Source organism: Typopeltis vanoorti, chromosome 8 (assembly GCF_054136105.1).
Source record: "Typopeltis vanoorti isolate ZY-2024b chromosome 8, IOZ_Tvanoo_1.0, whole genome shotgun sequence".
NCBI classification, from domain to species: Eukaryota; Metazoa; Arthropoda; class Arachnida; order Uropygi; family Thelyphonidae; genus Typopeltis; species Typopeltis vanoorti.
The window spans coordinates 4,476,550-4,497,605 of NC_143556.1; the positions used below are offsets into that span (position 1 = coordinate 4,476,550).

Below are 21,056 nucleotides of genomic sequence, written 5' to 3' on the forward strand. Positions count from 1 at the left end.
ATATGGAAGTGCTAGAAGTGGAGAAAATGGAAACAGTAGGAGAGAGGGAATGAGAGAGATGTATGGGAGTGCTAGAAGAGGAGAATGGAAACAATAGAAGCGAGGGAATGGTAAGAGGTATAATGTATGGCGACTCAATGATCCGTGGTGTTCAAGATAGGATGCGTGAGGAGTGTTTGCCAGGAGGAACAACAGAAAGGATGGCTATGGCAATTAAGAGAGGTGAAAGAGTGGATGAGATGATTGTGATGGTAGGAACGAATGACTTGAGTAATAATGTAAGTCGGGCAGCGAGAGATATGAGATTTTTGCTTGAGACTGTACGGAAGAAGACAGAGAGAGGAAAAATAGTGTGTGTGTTGCCTAGGTATGATAATTATGAGCTCAACAGAAGAGCGGTGATATTGAATGGCATAATAGCGACAATGTGTGACAAGACAGGACTGGTATATGTGGATGCTTGGAGTGCATTTGAGGAAAGAGAGGAATTGTATGCGAGAGACCGTTTACATTTGAATGAGGAAGGACGTAGGCAACTGGAGAGATTGCTGTTCTGAACGAGTCAGTGTGTCCCAGGGAGGATGATAGCAGGGGTGGCCTCTTGTGGGAATGGATACTTGGGAGAAGGGAGACAATGTCAGGTAACACTGAGCCCAGTGGAGTCTAGAAGGGATAATGCTGGGTATAGAAACAATGGCATTTATATGTTTTATACTAATGCCAGGAGTATCTGGAATAAGGGAGAGGAATTGGTGGCGCAGATAGCATCAGCCTGGCCAAAAATTATTGCGATCACTGAGACGTGGTTGACAGAAGGGGATATAACAACAGGAACAGAAGTCGCTGGGTATAGCATTTTTCGTCAGGATAGGAGGGGAAAGTGCGGTGGTGGGGTACTGCTTATGATAAGTGATGACCTATGTCCTCTAAGAGTGGAGAATTTGGAAGGAAGTGAGACAAATGATTTTGAGAGCGTATGGTGTGAGGTAGAGGTAGGCAAGACAGGATATTTAGTGAGGTGTTGCTACAGACCCAGGAGCACAGAGGATGGGGACCAGGAGATGTTTAGACAGCTAAGTTTGGCAAGTGCAAGAAGAATGATTGTTATGGGAGATTTTAACTTCAGTAATATAAATTGGAGAGAGGAAGATGCATGTAGTAATAGGGGAATGGAATTTCTAGAATTCTTGAGGGACAAATGTCTTAGGCAACATGTAACAGAGGGAACAAGAGGTTCAAAAGTTTTGGATTTGGTTATAGCATCAGAAGAGTTGATAATAACTGAGTTGACGTCTCTCCCACCAGTTGGAGAGAGTGACCATATGGTGTTGACTTGGAAAATGAATAGACATGCAGGAGTATCAAAGAGACGGGAACTTATGTGGAATTATAAGGCAGCTGATTATAATAGTCTTAGACGTCAACTTCGGGAAGTTTTATGGAGGGAGGAATTGGAAGGCCAGGATATCACTAGTGCGTGGGAAATTGTGAAAGAATATTTGTTATCAGCAATGGTAAGTTGTATACCACGAGTGAAGAAGAGGACGCAATTTCGAGTAAAGTGGATGACAAACAATATTAAAAAGGAATTGCATGCGAAAAAGAGACTATGGAAGAGATATAAGAAGATAGGTGAAGAGATGCATGAGGAATATAAGACATAGGCCAGAAGAGTGACTAGTGTGGTAAGGAAAGCGAAACTGGAATATGAGAGGAGATTGGCCCTAAGATCCAAAGAAAATCTTAGGGAATTTTTTAGCTATGTGGCCAGTAGGAGGAGAAATGACTGTGGAAGAATGATATTGTGGGATAAAAATGGGAATAGAGTGACTGATGCAGAGGACATAGTGGAATTGTTCAATGAACACTTTATTGAAGTATTTCATCCTAGAGGAGTCAGTTTTAATGCTTAGAGGGATAGGACTGGTTCGAGGTCTGGAGGGTACAGGAGGAGAGTGTGTTTCAGATACTGAGTACTCTGGATGTCAGTAAAGCTGTGGGACTGGATGGTATTTCACCACGAGTTTTGAGAGAATGTGCTAGGGAATTGACAGTGCCTTTAACGTGGCTTTTCAAAGAAAGTCTGGCTTTGGCAAAGGTGCCCAGGGAATGAAAGAAGATAGGATAGTGCCATTGCATAAGGGTGGTAACAGACTGGAAGTGTCTAATTATAGGCCAGTCTGTGTGTCATCAGTAGTTGTTAAGATCTTGGAGAAAGTAGTGAGGGACCGTATACAGCATTGGGCAGATGTGGATAATGTTATCTGTGAGAATCAACATGGATTTGTGAAAGGACGCTCTTGTTTTAGCAATATGCTAGCCTTTTATAATAAAGTTACAAGAACATTAGATGAGGGAAAGGCATATACTGCAATTTTCTTAGACTTAGCGAACGCATTTGACAGGGTGCCACATGATAAACTGATATTTAAGTTGCAGCACATGGTCTGATGTCAGATTGGTCAACTGGATTCAGGATTGGCTGTCTGATAGGTATCAGAGGGTTGTGTATGGTGGAGCAGTTTCAAGGAGGCAGAGGGTTACAAGTGGGGTCCCGCAGGGCTCAGTACTATGACCTATATTGTTTAACCTTTATATCAATGACATAGCCAGTGGATTGCAGGGGGATATTCAGTTGTTTGCAGATGATACGAAGCTGGGAAGGATTATTATAGTTCGCCCACCATTTCTAGATCCCTTGTTGGATTTGTGCCAAGAATTGTCGATTCATGCTGAAGGGGAGAAAGAAATAAAGGATGTACGAATTGGTCGCCAACATGCGAAATCACGTGCTTTCTTGTCTGTCGCTGTACTAGTACTAGCTTGATTTTTGTTGTTCGCTTTTTGCATTATTTTTTTATTATTAATTTGTATGATGGATCCAGTACAGTCAACAAGTTCTATTGTTACATGTTTCAGTAGCTCTTGCAAAAGAATATTGAATAATGTGCTGACATTCTGCGAAAAAGAATCGTCAGAAGGCCGTCTTCTTGTTCCGTGCAAGTGCAATTGCGGGCGTATCGGGGTCGACTGTTAAAAGAATTCGTAGGGAATCAAAAGGTGAAGGTAAGCCAAAATTTAAATCTCCTTAAAAAAAAAAAAAAAAAAGCGCCAGAGTAAAACCATCGAAACCGTAGAATGATTTTGATGTAGACGTTACAAGAAGAGCTATTCACGAATTTTACGTATTCGAGAAAAGAGTGCCAACTGTTCCGAAATTGATTCCTGTGCTTAAAGAAAAAATTAATTTTCCTTGGAAAAGAGAAACTTTAAGGAAAATACTTCATGAAATTGGATTTTGTTTTAAAAAGTCCCAGAATAAAAGGAAACTTATCATGGAGCGAAGTGACATTGTTTTATGTAGAACGTAGTATTTGCACGTATTAACACTCTACGTACATTTTTCCAACTGTTATACAAGCAAAATAGTTACACTTTAAAAACAACAATGTTTGTAAAAGAAAAGCTAAATTTTCCAACCTGTAATAATAAACAAACTCAGTTTGTTTACTATTACCTCCCAGAAGACAGACTGATTACCCTATTATCGGAATGGATTCTCCTTTTTCTGACATGCGCAGTAGTTTCGAGGGATCTCAAATCGGTGGGCGAACTATAGTAATAGTGCAGATGTGGTAGCCCTGCAAGAGGATTTAAATAAGCTAGATAGATGGGCAAATGAATGGGGGATGTCGGTTTAATGCAGCAAAATGTAAGGTCTTGAGGTTTGGGAAACATCGATGGGATGCTGCATACTCTATGGGAGGAGTTATACTGGAGGAAGTAGGGGAGACAAGAGATCTGGGGTTGATGATTGATAGAAACCTGAAGTTTAGGGGACATATTGCAAAGGTGGTGAAGGTAACACAGAGGATTGCTGCTATTATGAGAAGGACACTGACCTGCAGAGATAAGAGGGTTATCATTCCGTTGTATAAGTCTCTGATCAGACCACACTTGGACTATTGTTCTCAGATTTGGTCCCCAGGATTTGAAGGGGATAAATTAACTGTGGAAAGGATACAAAGACGGATGACAAAGATGGTTTCAGACTGTACAAGGATAGTTATGAGGATCGGCTGAGAGAATGTGGACTGCAGAGTTTGGTGGATAGAAGAAGGAGAGGTGATATGATTGAGACTTTTAAACTGTTGAGAGGTGGTTACAGGGTTGACACTGGGGAGTTCTTTTGCTTGGTTGAACAGCGGGAAGGAGTGATGACAAGAGGCCATCCCTGGAAGTTACGAAAGGAAACTGTGAGCAAGAGGGTAAGGAGTGGTTTCTTTGTGTGGAGGGTGGTTGAGCCATGGAATGCATTGCCTGATGGAGTGGTGGGAGCGAGAACGGTCATTGAGTTTAAAGAGTGGTATGATAGACTTTGTGTTTCTCAGGGGGGGGGGGCTCCCCTCGATGAGTCTTGACAGACTTTATGTCTTAGATAGGACCTCCCTTGATGAGTCTTTTGACTCCTTGGAGGCCTGAATAATAATAATACTGTTGCGTCCACAGTGAACAGTGCTTTCGATCTTCCTCAACAATCTCCTTTACATTTTTGGGACTGTTTGTTAATCTACACAGGAATCCTTGTTGCTCCATCATGAGCACTGAGCAAGTAGTTCCCACATTTCCATTTTGAATCAGAGAGAGTTTGCTGTTTCTGAGACTGAGAGCAAATTTGAAGCCAATATCTGTGCAGTTCATTCTGAGCAGATGGAGTCCACATGAAATGTTCCTGGTCATGAGGTCTGGTGCCTGTACTCCAAAGTACATACCTGTGAAATGGGGCATTGAGACTGCAAAGCAATCAAAACAACCAAATCATGGTGATGTTACATTGCAATCATTTGTCAAATGCTACTTCATGCCATTGATGATAGATCATACTCATTGTGATACTGGCATTATAGAGAATGTAGTGGAAGAAGTGAGTAATCTTAAATTCTGAATAAAGAGAATTATGATATAATAGTGTATTCATTCAGGATTTAAATGATCTACCATTCCCTGAGCCAAATTTGCTTATAGATAAATATCAAATTATTACTTGCTGTTGTACATTCCATAATTATAAAATAATTATATATTCTAATAGTTGTTATTTATCTTGTGCTAATTCTTTGTAGAGTGTATATATCCTAAGTAAACTGTGCATGGAAACTCGGAACTTAATCCGTTTGTGTAAACCATTGCCAAGGACTTAGCCAGTATAACAGAAATTAAGTGCTGTGAGAAATTATGAAGTTATCCGGCGGTGTACATTTTGACACTAGTTACTATGGTGTGTTAACGGAGAAACCACGAGGCGGATTTTTGGTGCGAAAATGGAAGAGAAGAGACATGCGCTGTTATATAGAAAGGAGGCGCGAAGGATAGAACCAAGTGGAAGAGACAAGGGAGCTCTCTGTTGTTTGACTTACCTTTTCTCGGGCTCTTGTTCGTATCCGGATTTCTATTTCCTCGTCCAGTAATAGTGAAGGACAAGAAGCATGACAAGGATTGCCAAGGAAACCTGAAGGATAGCCAATTTAGAGCAAGGAGGCATGTGTTCCCAAGCCAACCAAACCGCTACTAAAAACCAAGGTTCTTTCATACTAATGTGAGCTGAGAGAGAGAAAGCTATTAAGAAGCAAAGAAGTGTTTTCGAGAACTAGTGATAACAGTCAAAGTATACCAATTTCGGTAAGGAAATCCTTTCTATGTTTTTGTGAATATACTAAAAGGGAAGCGTATTGCCATAATAACAGGTCAATTCTGAATGTATGATCTTGTGAAGTTGTTCCAAGAGAACGTAACATAAGTTAGTGACTGATTTACTAAGAATTACAGTAATAGATTGATAGGACTTTAGAAATTCCTTGGTGTGTGTGTATTTAGTGAAGTGTGCTTTATATATCCTGAACAGCTAAATAGAGTAAACATTGGAAGCACATTGAATAGTTAACCTTGTCTAAAAAAAATATTTGTGCTTAGAAGCTTTTAACAGTAAGAAGGGTTGCAATCTATATGTAAAAAAATCTAACCGTGCTCAGTGTACTCTACAGTGAAGTTATTATTGTCTCAATAAGAACTTGTTTATTTCATGATCATATTACTTATGTGGAAGAAAGCTACAGTGATACACCGTAGCAAATACAAATTTGAAAGACTCTTTATGGAATCAGCCTCAGCCCTAAGAAATTCTCCAAACCTCAACAAATTTGGTTGTATGCGACTGCCCCAAATTTGGGAGGCCTACATCAGCAGACCTTCAGCCCAACGGCCAAGAACACCTACTTAGCCCGCTAGAGGGCACCATCAGGACTGTTAGGAGAACAATAGCTTCATCTCTTCATTCCCAGTTTCTGTGTTGTAGTGCCTATGTGCACGTAACTTTTTTTTTTTTTTTTGCAAGTTCCTTTAGAAGATGGCAACGTGACGTTGCCGAAATATCAGAAAATATTAATTAAAGTTTAATTTAATTTATATCCTTAACTACGTTGTTCAATTCCTTAAGTGTTTTAATAATGCATAACCAACGTATAAGCCTGTCTACGAGAAAATACTTATGTTTAGAATTTCTTTGATTAATGTAATTTCATGTGTTAATGTATTAAATGTTTCCATTTGTTTTGAATCTTGTGCTTGCCTGATTTCATTTTATTGCACCGCTCATTTAATAGTTCGAATCTAAGCGGGAATCCTATTTAATGAGAAAGTAATATAAGACTAGAGAACTAGTCTTATATTACTTTCGACTGCTATATAATTTAAGGATAAATGTCTAAGGAGAGTTTCGATCTGAATTAGATTATATAACATTGTGCTTGCTGTTGATTGATTCCACAGTATTGTTCATATAAATGTGAACGCAGAGTGGCCCAGTTAAAAATAAATTTTCTTTGTGTTCAAAAGTGGAGTCAGTCAACAGCCAGAACACAATGGAGAAGAAAGATGTCACAACAGTAAGATCAAGAAGCTTGATCTTGCTCACTTCTTCCACTACACTCATACATAATGTGTATGACAAGGTGGCAGTTAGGAGAGAATGCTTATGCAGAGCTCTTCATGAGACAAAACATGACTTTGAGTGACTTGAGATCTGTTAGTTTGCAGAGAGAGAGAGAAAGAAGTAAGAGCTGATTGTTTTGGCAGGCACAATTAATTTAAAAGGCAAGAAATATGCAATGGGAAAAGATATGACAGAGTTTCTGGAAGAATCAAAAAAAGAAAAGTGAGAAAGAAAAGACTGTGTCACTCCCTATCAGGTAATGCATTCCAAGGTCCAACTGCCCTCCATACCAAACAAAAAAAAAAGCAATTCCTTAAAGTCACAAACTTGCAGGCAGTTTAGAGTACATTGAACATACTAGTAGATCAGTAAAATATCTGTCTTGAAGAATGCAAAAGTATCTAGACCATGCTCTGGATACTCTTTCACAAAAAATTAAATGGAAGAAGGCATCAGTATTACATATAAGTTGCTATATGTCTCCGAGACTATTTTTAGAATTAACATCGACTAAGAAGCGTTCCACCAACTATAACAAGTATAGATGCATTAATTTGCCAAAGATCTGTGAGACAGTCATTCTGAGACAGATTTGAGACAGAATGCATTTGAGACTTCTTCAAATTAACTTTATCATTATCCAGTCCTGTGCTGTGTTAGAACATGAGTTTGTTTTTGATTACAATTTGAACTATTTCTACAGTGATTTCAGTTGAGGTTTGTTACAATTGTTATTTTGTGCTCTGAGATGCTGGGTAGAAAACCACAAAATATTAGTAAGTTCAATAAATTAATTTTATTTCTTCTCCTCATGGTGTTGTTTATACTATGAAGCACTATAATAAATAACAACACCTACACCTTTCTATACATATCTGGTCAACAGTTTGTGTTCTGAGGAGAAATCTCCAGAAAAGTTCTCAGAGAAAAGAAGAAAATATCAAAATTCTTGATGTCGTTTGCAAAGACAAACCGAGGGAACATAATCTGGAGAGCCTGATAACTAACCAGAAGGAACAAACACACATGATATGGATGCACACTATATAAATTAATGAGGTTTTACCTGAGGTTTTAATTCATCTCAGTAGATGAATTAAAAGTATATCAGTGTGACAAGCAGTCATCTATGGAATTTTTCATGTGATAATAAATGCATTTAACAGAGAATATGGTACAGTGAATGAGTTTAAGACATAATGTGACAGATGCAGTGGTGGTATGACAGGAAATGAAAACTCCATGTGACTCTTGTGGAAGTTTGATGATATTATGACAAAAAACAACTTTAAAATGTTTTTTTTTGGGGGGGATAACTAAAATGTCTGCTTTGCTTTTTTAAATTAAAGTTAAAACACTTACTTTTTTCACAAGTGCTTTAGAGAAGCTAATGGCAATATCAAAGTTCTGTTTTCCAACACTGCCAGATGCATCATATATGAAATACAATACTATTCTTCCTGGCTGATGTAGGTCTAATATTCTTTCCCTAGATGGTAAAAGAAAACCATTTCTTGCCATCTTTGTACCATTATCAGTAAGGAAAAATTCATCTGTTAGTTGAAGTTCTTCAAGATATTCCTTGAACTTTGTTTCTTGCTCTTCCTGTGTTTTTTCCACTGCCAGTTTTAAAAGGAGACTAACATCTTGTTTATTATCGAAATCATACTTTCCTGTCCAGAAATTAAAAAAAATACATTAATTTTATGTTAACATCCAATGTATACATGCACTATAATTCTACAGGAAGTAGTGAAACATTTTCTAATGTTCAGTTGTGATGAGCTTTAATTGTTCTCATATGTGACTCTCTCACTTACTTTTAGTAAACTACTGAAGATTACTGAAGACAAACTTTGAAGTTACCTATTTTCCATATATTATATTTTATTATTATCACCCCCTGCCCCCAAAGAGTCAGCAGACTCATCATGGGAGGTTCAATCAGCTGAAAACATATTTATCACATTGAACCTTAAAATCTTTAACACTCCCAGTATTAACATGTTCTAATAATGTGTTCCATTCACTCATGATTCCCTATATAAAAAATCTACTCCTCACACCCTGCCTGGTCACACTCTTACACAGAGTACAGGGATGTGTGCAGGGACTGAGTCCTGTTGGAAGGTCCACTGCCTACTGTGAAACAAGATATTGTTCACAGGTTCCAGCATGGCGTCTTGATACACTTTGGCAGAGTTAATGATCCCTTTCTTGCAGAAATGCAACTTGGATACCTCCTGATACGTCATCTTCCATCAAACCATCACTGATGCAGGGTGAGGCCCTCTCTGAATCCTCTGAAATATGTGTCCAGTTAGTTAATGTGTGGAATGAGTTTGAAGGACGAAGTGAACTGTATGGGAGCGATGGACTACATTTGAGTGGTTATTGTGTGAGTCATTTGGAGAGACTGTTGCTGGAGGGTAAAGATGAGTAGGGTAGAAGTGAGTATAGAGAATGAATCAGTCAAGTGGGAAGTGATGTGGAAGAGCAGGAGAGTAAGATAGGAGAGATTGAAGAGGTGATTATGAATGAGGAAGTAAGTGGCATGAGTATGGAAAATGAGAGAATGGGCATGCAAGATGAACAGGGAAAAGTGGAGGCTCAGGGTGGAAGGGGTACACAGCGTGAGAAAGGTGGATGCTCAAAGAGGATGTGAGACAGGAAAGGAATGGGATGATCTAGGATCAAGAGGAAACAGTTGGAATTGAAGAGGGTTCTAAAATGAATAAGCAGAAAGGGAAATGGACCCAATCGAGCATGGAGAGATCACATCAAATGGCTGTTATCAGTGGAACTTGTAGATCCAGAAATGAGCTGTTGTGTTTATATACAAATGATAGAAGTGTAAGAAACAAGTCAGATGAAATGGATGCACCAATTGAGTCTGTTCACACAAAAATTGTTGGAATAAGTGAGACATGGTTAGATGAGGAGGACATCCTGATAGGAATAAATATGGAGGGATATGATGTGTTTCGCAAGGATAGAAGTGGTAAAAAGGGAGGGGGGAGTGCTATTGATGATAGAGAAAGAGTTATGTCCATACAAAGTAGAGATGCAAGAGGGAAATAGTGCCAGTGGTTCTGAGGCAGTATGGTGTGAGATAGAGGTGAATGGAATGAAATACTTGGTTGGATGTGGTTATAGACCTGGAAATGTGGATGGTAGTGACTATGAAATGTATAATCAAATTAGTCAAGCAAATAAGAAAAAAGCGATCACTATGGACGATTTTAATTATGGCAATATAGACTGGAATGATGAGATAGCAAAGAAGTAAAGAAAATGATTTTCTTGAGTTTTGAGGGATAACTATCTCAGACAGTATGTAACAAAAGGCAGACGAGGATTTAGGATCTTGGATTTTGTCATCTCATCAGAGGATATAATTATAAATGAAGTGTCAAATCACCCACTAATTGGTGAGAGTGACCATGAGATGCTTACCTTTGTGGTTGCCAGCAGTGTGAGAACCTCTGTAAGAAAAGTGTATATGTGGAACTACAAGGGGGGGGGGGGTTTAAGAAGAGCTCATGAGACAGCTTGCAGGTGTAGCATCGAATGAGGAGTTAGCTGGAAAAGAGATCGATGCAGCTTGGGGGATTTTCAAAAACTGTTTAGTAGATGTAATGTCTAAATGAATTCCACCGGTGAGAAGGTTAAATAAGGTAGGTGTGAAATGGATGAATAAAGAGATTAAGCATGCAAATACAGAGAAAAAGGGCATTATGGAGGGAGCATAAGAGAAGTGGAAATAACCAATTCCATGAGGACTACAAAGACCAGGCAAGGCAGGTGACTTGGTTGATGAGGGTAGCTAAACAGAGGTATGAGCAGAAATTAGCTAATGAAGCCCAAAAAAATCCAAATGAGTTTTTTCGATATGTAGCCAGCAAAAGAAAGAATGATTATGGAAGGATGACATTGATTGGATAAAATGGTATAAAGACAGCTGTTGCAAAAGGTGTGGTGGATGAGCAGTTCATAAAGGTCTTTCAATCTTGTGAATGTGACTTCATGGAGCTCTCTCCATGAAGTCACACAGAGAGATTGAGAGCAGTTGGGGGAAGAGAGACTGACTGTGAGTGAGCAAGAGGTGTATGTGGAGTTGAGAAAACTAGATGTAAACAAGGCTGTGGAACTTTATAATATATCACCATGTATTCTGAAGGAATGTGTCAGGGAGTTGACGCTGGGCTTGACATATTTTTTTAAAACAAGTCTTGCATTCGGTCATGTTCCTAAGAAGTGGAAGGAGGGCAAGATTGTGCCACTTCATAGAGGAGGGGGGGGGTATAGAACTCAAGCATCAAACTATAGGTCTATCTGTGTGTTAGGTGTTGTAGTTAAGTTGTTTGAGAAGCTTGTGAGAACTAGGATCCAGAATTGGGTTGATAACAATGGTATTATCTTTGATGGACAGCATGGATTTGCTAAAGGGAGGTCATGTTTTAGTAATCTACTTACTTATTACAATAAAGTGACTGCTTCCTTGGACAGAGGAGAAGGATACACAGTAATATACTTGGATTTCACAAAGGCTTTTGATAGAGTACCTCATGATAAGTTGACAATCAAACTAGAGCAGATGGGGTTGGATATTAGATTAGTGCATTGGATTGGAGACTGGCTATCTGATAGGTATCAACAAGTTGTGTATGGGGAAGCGATATCCAGGAAAAGGAAAGTCACTAGTGGTGTGCCTCAGGGGTCTGTTTTAAGGCATTGGTGTTTAATTTTTATATTAATGATATTGGTGAAGATTTGGATAGAGATATTCAGTTGTTTGCAGGTGATGCAAAGTTGAGACGAACCATGAAGAGTAGAGATGTTGTGGCCTTACAAGAAGACTTGAATAAATTGAGTGATTGGCACGGGAATGGGATGCGAGTTCAATGTTACAAAATGTAAGGTTTTAAAATTTGGAAAACAAACATAGGATGCAAAATTTATGCTTGGTGAGAATATATTGTTGGAAGTAGAGGAAATAAGATATCTGGGGGTGATAGTGGATAAGGATCTAAAATTTAGGGGCCACATTGCCAAAATTGTAAAGACAACACAAAGGCTTCTGGGAATGATGCAGAGGACACTGAAGTATAGAAGTAGGGAGATTCTTGTTCCATTGTATAAGGTTTTGATTAGGCCACACATGGACTATTGTGTCCATATTTGGTCACCTGGTTTTCAAAAGGATGAAGAGATGTTGGAGAGAGAGAGTCCAGAGGCGACTGACTAAGGTAGTTTCTAACCTCTGGAATGTAGAGTATGAGGAAAGATTGAGAAAATGAAACTTGCAGAGTCTGTTTGACAGGAGGAGGAGGGGAGATATGATAGAGACCTACAAGTTATTAAAGGGTTGTTATAAGATCAATGCTGGACAGGTTCTACAGAAAATAGTGGGAGATCAGGGGAGAACCAGAGGTCATTCCTGGAAGCTGTATAAGGAGGGTGTGAGTAGGCGAGTGAGAAGCAAGTTTTTTTCATGCAGAGTTGTGATTGATTGGAATGCCTTGCCTGAGAGTGTGGTGTCTGCAGAGAATTTGAGTGTGTTTAAAGCATGGTATGATGAGCTGTGTGTTTGATAAAAGGATCTCCTAGATGAGTCTTTGACTCCATGGGATCTTGGGTAATAATAATAATAAGTTGTACATGTAACTTTCTTTTCTGTGAAATGTTCATCTCTTGCAACTTCACTTTTGGCATTCTCAAGGATTATGGCAGAGGCTTTCTTTCACGCCCCTCAAAGTTGTTGCATCCTAACTCAGCACGGTTGACCTGTTCTTTGGCAGTCAGATATGTCTTTCGTATTGTTATAACAGTTAACTGCATGATACACAAACATCCTACTGGTCCCTAGTGTTTTTAACATGTTGAAAATAATAGGTGGCTGCATTCCAACCTCGTAAAGTACTATTAGATCTACATGGTTCTCATAGTCTCCTCAATGCATGTTAACCTGTACAGCTAGATAACTCTCTCTACTGATGAACATGCAAATGTTGGCTGCACACAGCATTACTAATGGAACTGGGTTCATGTAATTCTGTGGCCAGCAGCGAATGTGCAGAAATTGCAACAATGTTTATGGCAAGACTGCAGTATTATTTACAGAAAACAAGAAAAACTTAAAGTATATGATTGAAAACAAATATAAACAGTAAAGACTATTCAAGTGCAGATAAATTTTAGTAAAACCAAAACAATGAGAACTGAAATGGAGAAAAACTAAATTCAGAAGTGGAAGGAAATAAACTGGAACAGGTTTAAAAATTCAATTACTTAGGTACATTGATCATGGAGAGACTAAATTATGAAGAAACTATTAAGCACATAATAAATCTATGGTGATCAATCTACTATGACCAAAATTACAAATATATGGAAAAAGACACATCTCTCCATCAAGTATATAGTTCAATGATACATCACAGAGTACAAACAGCAAGAAGAACAAAGATTAAAAGGTTTTGAAAACAAGTGTTTGAGGGGAAATAAATAAAACATTGTGGATTGAAATGAAAACCAAGCATGAGATCAGAGAAGAATTACACTACCATATTTTACAATTACAGTGGTATAAACATACATGCAGAATGCTTACAAGCACATTCCTCAAATTCTCCAAAATGGAAGAGCAGAAGGCAGGATATTGCTGAGAAAGCCTGGAAGGAAATGGATAGAAAAAGTATAAGTGGAGTGAACTCTTTAGAAATTTAAATAACTTGGCTGCTAATAGATTGGACTGGAAGGCTATTGTTCATGGCAGCCTCAGCCCACCTTAGGCAGATGAGGAAGAAAATGATAATATCTGAATATAAAAATAAACTGATTCTGCATGTAATGGGTAACCCAGAGGAATTCTACTGTTATGTTACAAGTAAAAGAAAGAATGATTATAAAAGAATTGTAGCCCTCCTACATCTGGATGGTGTGTGGGTGAAAAATTCGGAAGAGATTCTCCAGTTAATGAGTTTCGCACGTTGATAATAGCCATCAACCTGGAGTACAAGATATAGAGTATCATGTGCTGCTGTCGTGCCTTTCACCTGGCTGTACAACTTGCATCTCAGCACAGTGAAGATTCCACAGGAGTGAAAAGAATCTATGATTTATCTTATTGTAAAAGGGTGAAGTTAGGAAAAAAAGGTATCTTGCTATTCATCTATTTCCAGAGTGGATGTGAAGATACTGGAAAAGTTGGCAAGAGTTCACACACAGCTGACAGAGAATTTATACTTTGCAATGAACAGCATGGGGTTACTAAGGGAAGGTTGTATTTCAGTTAGACAAGGAGAATGGATATACCATGATGTATAATAAATTTAGTTTAATCCTTTATCCAAGTGTGTGCAAACAAAGTTTGCGCCTGAAAGTATCTTCAGGAATGGGGTAAAGTGGCACAATACCGGGCAACTCATTGCAAAGGTGAAGCAAGCTACCAACACTCCTATCTCAGTATCTCCCACAATGCAAAACATATCTCCTTGCGGATATGTATAATGTTATGCATTAAGGGAAGGGCCACTACCCAGACTAGTTTCAACCTTTATTGAGGTCTCTTCAGAAGCATTAGCAAGGTCATCTCCTCCTATAGGAGCTGCCATTACATCTAAATTACTCTGGATTTAGAGAAAGATGTTGAAAGTTTATTTTTCACTTGGTCAGACTATAATAAATTTAGTTTAATCCTTTATCCAAGTGTGTGCAAACAAAGTTTGCACCTGAAAGTATCTTCAGGACTGGGGTAAAGTGGTACAACACTGGACAACTCCTTGCAAAGGTGGAGCAAGCTACCAACACTCCTATCTCAGTATCTCCCACAATGCAAAACACATATCCTTGCAGATATGTATAATGTTATGCTAATGTTATCCTGAAGATACTTTTATTCTGTACGTTAATGACATGGTAGGGATTGAATAGGAGACATAGTTGTTTGTGACGATGCAAAGATTGGTAAGGTAATTAAAGAGGAATGTGACCAACCTACAGTACTTGCAGAATGATTTGAATAGGCTGGAATTGTAAGCAAGTGAAAATAGATACTAGTTAAATGATATTAAACATAAATTATGCACTTGACAGTGATCCTGCTAATGCCATATCAAACTTGTGGGATGATTCTAGAAGAAAGTGATCAGACTGGAGATCTTGGAGTTGATACACAGTAAGTTGAAGTTCAAGGGTCATATAGCAAATAATGCAAATACAACCCAGAGTATAATAACAATGCTGAAAGAAACATTGATCTCCTGGTTTTCACACAGTTGATGCAGATACTGTGTGAAGATGGGAAAAAAAAGATGATACTGGGACTGTGGAATATAGATTATAAGGAAAAACTGAGAAAGAGTGGAATGCAGATATTAGCAAAGAGAAGAAAGAGAAATTATATGATAGAGACCTACAAATTTCAGAAAGGGTCACATAGCATACCAGAAAATGGAATTTTTCATTTTACAGAAGGCAGGAAGAGGACAGCTTTGGACGCTAAGATTTAATGTGATCAAGAAAGGCAATAGCTAGATGTTTTTGTTTGGAATGGAACTTTTGAGTGGTGAGTGAAGTAGTGTGAATGAATTTAAGAAAAGGTGTGACCTTCTTGCCTGTGCCATGCTCATGAGCATGCTCTTTACCTTTTTTTTCTTTATATTTTTCTTTTTTCTTTGTCTGCAACTCCTGCTCAACGTTGCTATTCACTCATCTAACTCCTACCTGATTTATCCTTCTGACTCTGGGCATACAGTCTAATACTGATTTCTTCAAACATATCTTGACCAACTACCATGCACCACTACCATCTCTTCCCCTCCAAATTCTTTTTTCATGACATTGCTGAAAGCTGATTCTTCAGCTTGGCATAATCACCTGATTTGTATATCTACATATATTCCTTCTTAACAGAAAATTCTGCATGTCTGGCAATCTTCCAAGTTCATGTCTACATGATTATTATTATTATGTGACACCTCCAGGAAGTCCAAAGACTCATCAAGGGATAGTGTGCCAACAGCATCGAATGATCGATCCCCTTCCAACTGCTAACTGCACTCAAACCTGCTTACTTTTTTTGTGTGAGCCATTAGCAGAGGATCTACCAATCGATCAACCTTTGCTGGCAAAGATTTGTGGAGGTGCCTGCAAGTAAAGGCAGTGTTGCTAGAGTGGTTTGTGTTAAGTTCTCTGATGATATGATAGATCCAGCACTCTCAAACCTCATGTCCCCCCTCCATTATATGCTCTCAAGTAATTATCTCTCAGCAGCTGTATAAATTCCATTTCCTTTCTTCCCAATCTATGTTCTCACAGTTGAAGTCCCCCTTCCCCTGATAATAATTACTCGACTTGCACTCATCATGCTAATTTTCTGATGCACGTCATCTACATATACTGTATTTCATTCTGTTTGCATCTATCTCACACCAGTGGCCTCACGTGTCCTCCTGATATGGATCTACTCTTTTTGGTTTGAAATTCTCTCCTATCATTCACAAAATCCCCTCATCCATCCTATTTTTTCTGTTTTCTCAGAAGATACCATATATTCTTTGCATTCTATTTTGACTATATCATCCTCGGTCAACCAAATCTCAACTAATGCCTGTAACTTTTGGTCAAGTTGAGTTAACCAGTGCCAAAAACTTCTCACCCTTATTCTGAATACTTCTGGATTAGTTTACATTAATTGCGATACCCCTTCATCCCAAAACCTCCCTTACACCTTATGGTCTACTGAAATTAGGATTTAGAGAAAGATGTAGAAAGTTTATTTTTCACTTGGTTAGACTATAATAAATTTAGTTTAATCCTTTATCCAAGTGTGAGCAAACAAAGTTTGCACCTGAAAATATCTTTAGGAATGGAGTAAGGAAGTACAACACCAGGCAACTCGTAGCAAAGGTGGACCAAGCTAACATCACTCCTATCTCAGTATCTCCCATAATGCAAAACACATCTCCTTGCAGATATGTATAATGTTATGCATTAACATTATACATATCCATACATACATTATACATAACATTATACATATCCATAAGGAGATGTGTTTTGCATTATGGGAGATACTGAGATAGGAGTGCTGTTAGCTTGCTCCACCTTTGCTGTGAGTTGCTGGGTGTTGTACTACCTTACTCCAGTCCTGAAGATATTTTCAGGAGCAAACTTTGTTTGCTCACACTTGGATAAAGGATTAAACTAAATTTATTATATCCAGTTTCTCTGACTCTGCACTCACTAAACAACACCCCAAATCCATTCAAATGCAAGCCATCCACTTATATGAATCTTTCCTTCCATAAATCCTCCTGCACAATCTGTTTTTTATTTATTTTTATTTTATTTTTAATGTTGGGCCCATATATGAGAGGTTGGCTGGTCAACCTATAGTACTTTAGTACCGTATATAGGTAGTGAGATGGGAAATTAGAAACTTGTTGACATTCGATTTGAAAGCCTGTATATTGTATTCCTTGGGAAATACATCAGGGAGAAGACTGTTCCACAGTACAGCAGTAGCAGGGATGAAGGAGGAGAAAAAGGAACTTGTTCTGTGGGTTTCAAGTTGTACTGTGAAGAGATGTTGGGAGGTAGCTGTATGTGTTCCAATGGGTTTAGTACAGAATGGGAGAATTATTGATGCTATTTTAGATGAGCATTTTCCATGAAAATATTTGTAGAATATACAAATTGCAGAGACTAAACATCTATGAGAAAGTGGGAGGAGTGAGTTGGTAAGAGATGGATCATTTATCAGTCTAACTGCTCTCCTTTGTATTGACTCAAGAATTTTGAGGGAGATTTTAGGAGCCCCACTCTAAATGTGGGAACAGTATTCGATAGCTGGGCAGATTTGCGATTTGAATAAGGTTAACAGCTGTTTTGGAGTGAAGTAATGTCTTGAGCAGAAGAGAAAGCCTAGTTTATTGGACGCTGAGGATGCAATGGTTGTGATGCATTTATGCCAGGAGAGGCCTGATGTCATAGTAAATCCGAGAAGAGAAATTTCATCTTGTCTGGGAATTTGAGTGTTATTAAAAATAATACGGGAAAATGGTTCTTTTTTGTGAGAAATAAGATGGAACTGGGTTTACTAGTGTTGAAGTTGACGAGGTTATCTGAGCACCATTGGAGGATGGCTTGGAGGTCAACTGAAGTAGGTCATTGACGTACAGAAGGAAGAGGGTCGGTGAGAGAACTGAACCTTGTGGGAACCCAGCTGTTGGATAGTGGGAGGATAGGGAGCCATGTACCATTACACATAATGTGTGTCCAGACAGGAAGCTAGCAATCCATCTGCAGAAGTCCTGAGACAGTCCAAATGATGGAAGTTTGCTTAGTAAGCCTTTGTGCCAGATCCCGTCAAAGGCTTTAGAGATATCAAGCGCAACTACTTGGGATTCACCAAATTTTTCCATGGCATATGTCCAGAGATGGGTGATATATGAGAGCAGGTCACCTGTTGATCGGCATTTACGGAATCCATACTAGTGGTCGCTTAATAGCTGGGTACCTTCAAGGTAGAGTAGGAGTTGAGAATTGATGGTTTTCTCCATCACTTTAGATAGGATTGAGGTGAGTGAGATAGGGCGGCAACAGATTAGAAGGCAACAGTTTGTCACCCTTTTTGGGAATAGGTTGAATATAGGCCAATTTCCAGGCTTTGGGATATATATCTATGCCAGTGGAGTAAGAGGGTGCGTACAGATGGCATAGGAGTCGGTTCTGCTACACAGACCTTCAGGACAATTGGAGGAATGCCATCAGGGCTAGGAGCTTTTCTTTGTGTCTAATTTTGACAACAGGTTTGTGATCTCTTTCTGGCAAAAGGATACAGGAGGCACTGTATGTTGGGAGTTGGAATGACTGGGGGGCATTTGCCATTGTCAGTTATGCGTGCATTGGAGGCAAGGTGTGAAGCCAGGAGATTATCTTTTTTGTAGGTGATGTTGCAATTGAGCTATCTGGGTATGATAGGGGTGGGAGTAGTGTAGGACAAAAGTTGTGACCAATTGCTTTGGCAAGAGACCAAAAGGCATGGCTGCCGCTAGGACAAGCTGCAAGTTTCCTTTGCCCATTCAAATTCTGTTTTGGAATCATTGATAATAACTTTTTTTGCATCTGTTTCGGGCTTCAGGCACTAATGGAGGATGGAGTTCTTAATTTGAGCCAGTTGTGGTATGCCTGATTTTTCATTTGTACAGCCTTGGCACATCTTTTGGAGAACCAGTGTTTGGATAGGGGACGGCAGTTCAGAGAAGTGTGGCGAATGTAGGTTATCATGCCAGTGAGGATTACTTTGGTGATATATTCGGTGCATATGTTTGGATTGGAAGACTGCAAACAATAGTCCAGTCATAGGAATGAAGCATAGTAGTCTCGGAGTGTGTTGACTCATTTGTGATTATAACTCTGCATTTCAGCTTACCTCTATCATATTGTGGCCACAGTACTAACAATTCTTTCATATCTTAAAGAATGTTATAACTACTTAAACAGAGTGAATGATGAAAGATTTTGTATAAAAAAATAATGTGTCGAACAGAGAGAGAGAGAGAGAGAGTTGTGCAGACTAGATTTTTTTCTTGGAAAGTGGTAAGTGATTGGAATTGATTGCTAGAGGTAGTTGTGAGTGTGCTGATAGTGAATGAGTTTAAGTCAGGTAAGATAGGTATTGTGTGCATAAAGGTTAGTGCGAGTCTCCCATGATGAGTCTTTCGACTCCACAGAGATACCCACATAATAATAAGAAGCAGAATAATAAGAACATTCTAATGAAACGAACGTACTCAAAAAATTAAAGCAAAGATAACTGTTCTTTAAATAAGAGAGATTTCCTCACCTATACATAATGCTTCAGATCCTGACCATGTTCTATCTTCTTGACAGACACGTTCTTCTGAACCGACAAGAGTAAACTCTGGAGAACACATGAAATTAACCTGATCACCTTTATCATATCTGCTACCAGATTTAGCTCCATTAATTGGAATACCAGGATGAGGACAGTAATCATCTGAAATACCAAATAATTTACATAATTTTTTATTTCATCATGGTCATTTTCTTCTACATATCCCAGACGGATTGCACCAGATATTATGACAGTGTAACATAATTAATATTTCATTACTAGTTTCTGATCAATAACTTTTTTCCAATTATTATTATTAATATTATTATTATTTATTAAAAGAAACTTACAGGGAGTCATCGAGGAAGGTCACATGCTACACACACACACAAGCCATCATACTTGTTCTTGATTTCATTCACACTGCTTGCACACACAACATCCAATGGCAATCCATTCCAGTTGCTCACCACTCCATGAGAGAAAAAATCTAGATCTCACCCCCTTCTTAGCAGTATTCATTTTCAGCTTCCAACGACGCCCATCTGTCCTTTCCCTACCCCTCCATACAATTAAAAATTCCATCAACTGAAATCCTGTATGACCCTTTCAGAAGTTTGAGTCTCAATCATATCACCCCCTCTTTCTCCTGTTTGTTAGTGTCTGCAGTGTACAAATTCTCAGTCTATTTTCATAATCAATATTTCACAATCCTGATATCATTTTTAACATTTTCTTTGCACTCTCTCTCTCCACTGCATCAGAATCATCATGAAAACTGGATCTGCATACAATGGCCCAAGCAAAATCTTATCAAAGACTAGTAAAGAGGCAAAATGAGAAAATGCCTTCCTTATCTTTACATGTCAAGGTTTGTTTCAGTACTGCAATAATTCTCTGAGTTGTATTTACAGTTTTTGTATATGACACTTGAACTTCAACTTCCTATCTACTAATGCCCCTAGATCCCTATCAGTTTCTTCTTGCATAATCCTACCATTATGATATGATATGAAATTGGATATCTAATCATGCCAAACTGCATGACTTTACATTTTTTGACATTGAACTGACATCCGTTTTCCTATGCCAACAATTCCAGCCTATTCAAATCATTCTGTAAATACTGCATATCAGCCACATTAATGATTATCCTACCTATCTTTGTATTATCAGCAAATAGCTGTAGGTCAACTGTCAAAT

The 21,056-nt window shown here is 38.5% G+C and overlaps 1 protein-coding gene across 1 annotated transcript in view; it reads right to left on the reverse strand.

Annotated features, from left to right (window-relative positions):
• The window catches only part of LOC150103690 (complement factor B-like), a 271,622-nt gene that overhangs the window by 134,148 nt on the left and 116,418 nt on the right, over window positions 1-21,056 (reverse strand). The window contains exons 8-9 of the mRNA XM_090396496.1: window positions 19,842-20,015; window positions 8,351-8,661 (exon numbers count right to left, since the gene is read on the reverse strand). Of these exons, the coding sequence (XP_090252622.1) occupies window positions 8,351-8,661; window positions 19,842-20,015 (485 nt within the window). The remainder of the gene's footprint in view (window positions 1-8,350; window positions 8,662-19,841; window positions 20,016-21,056) is intronic.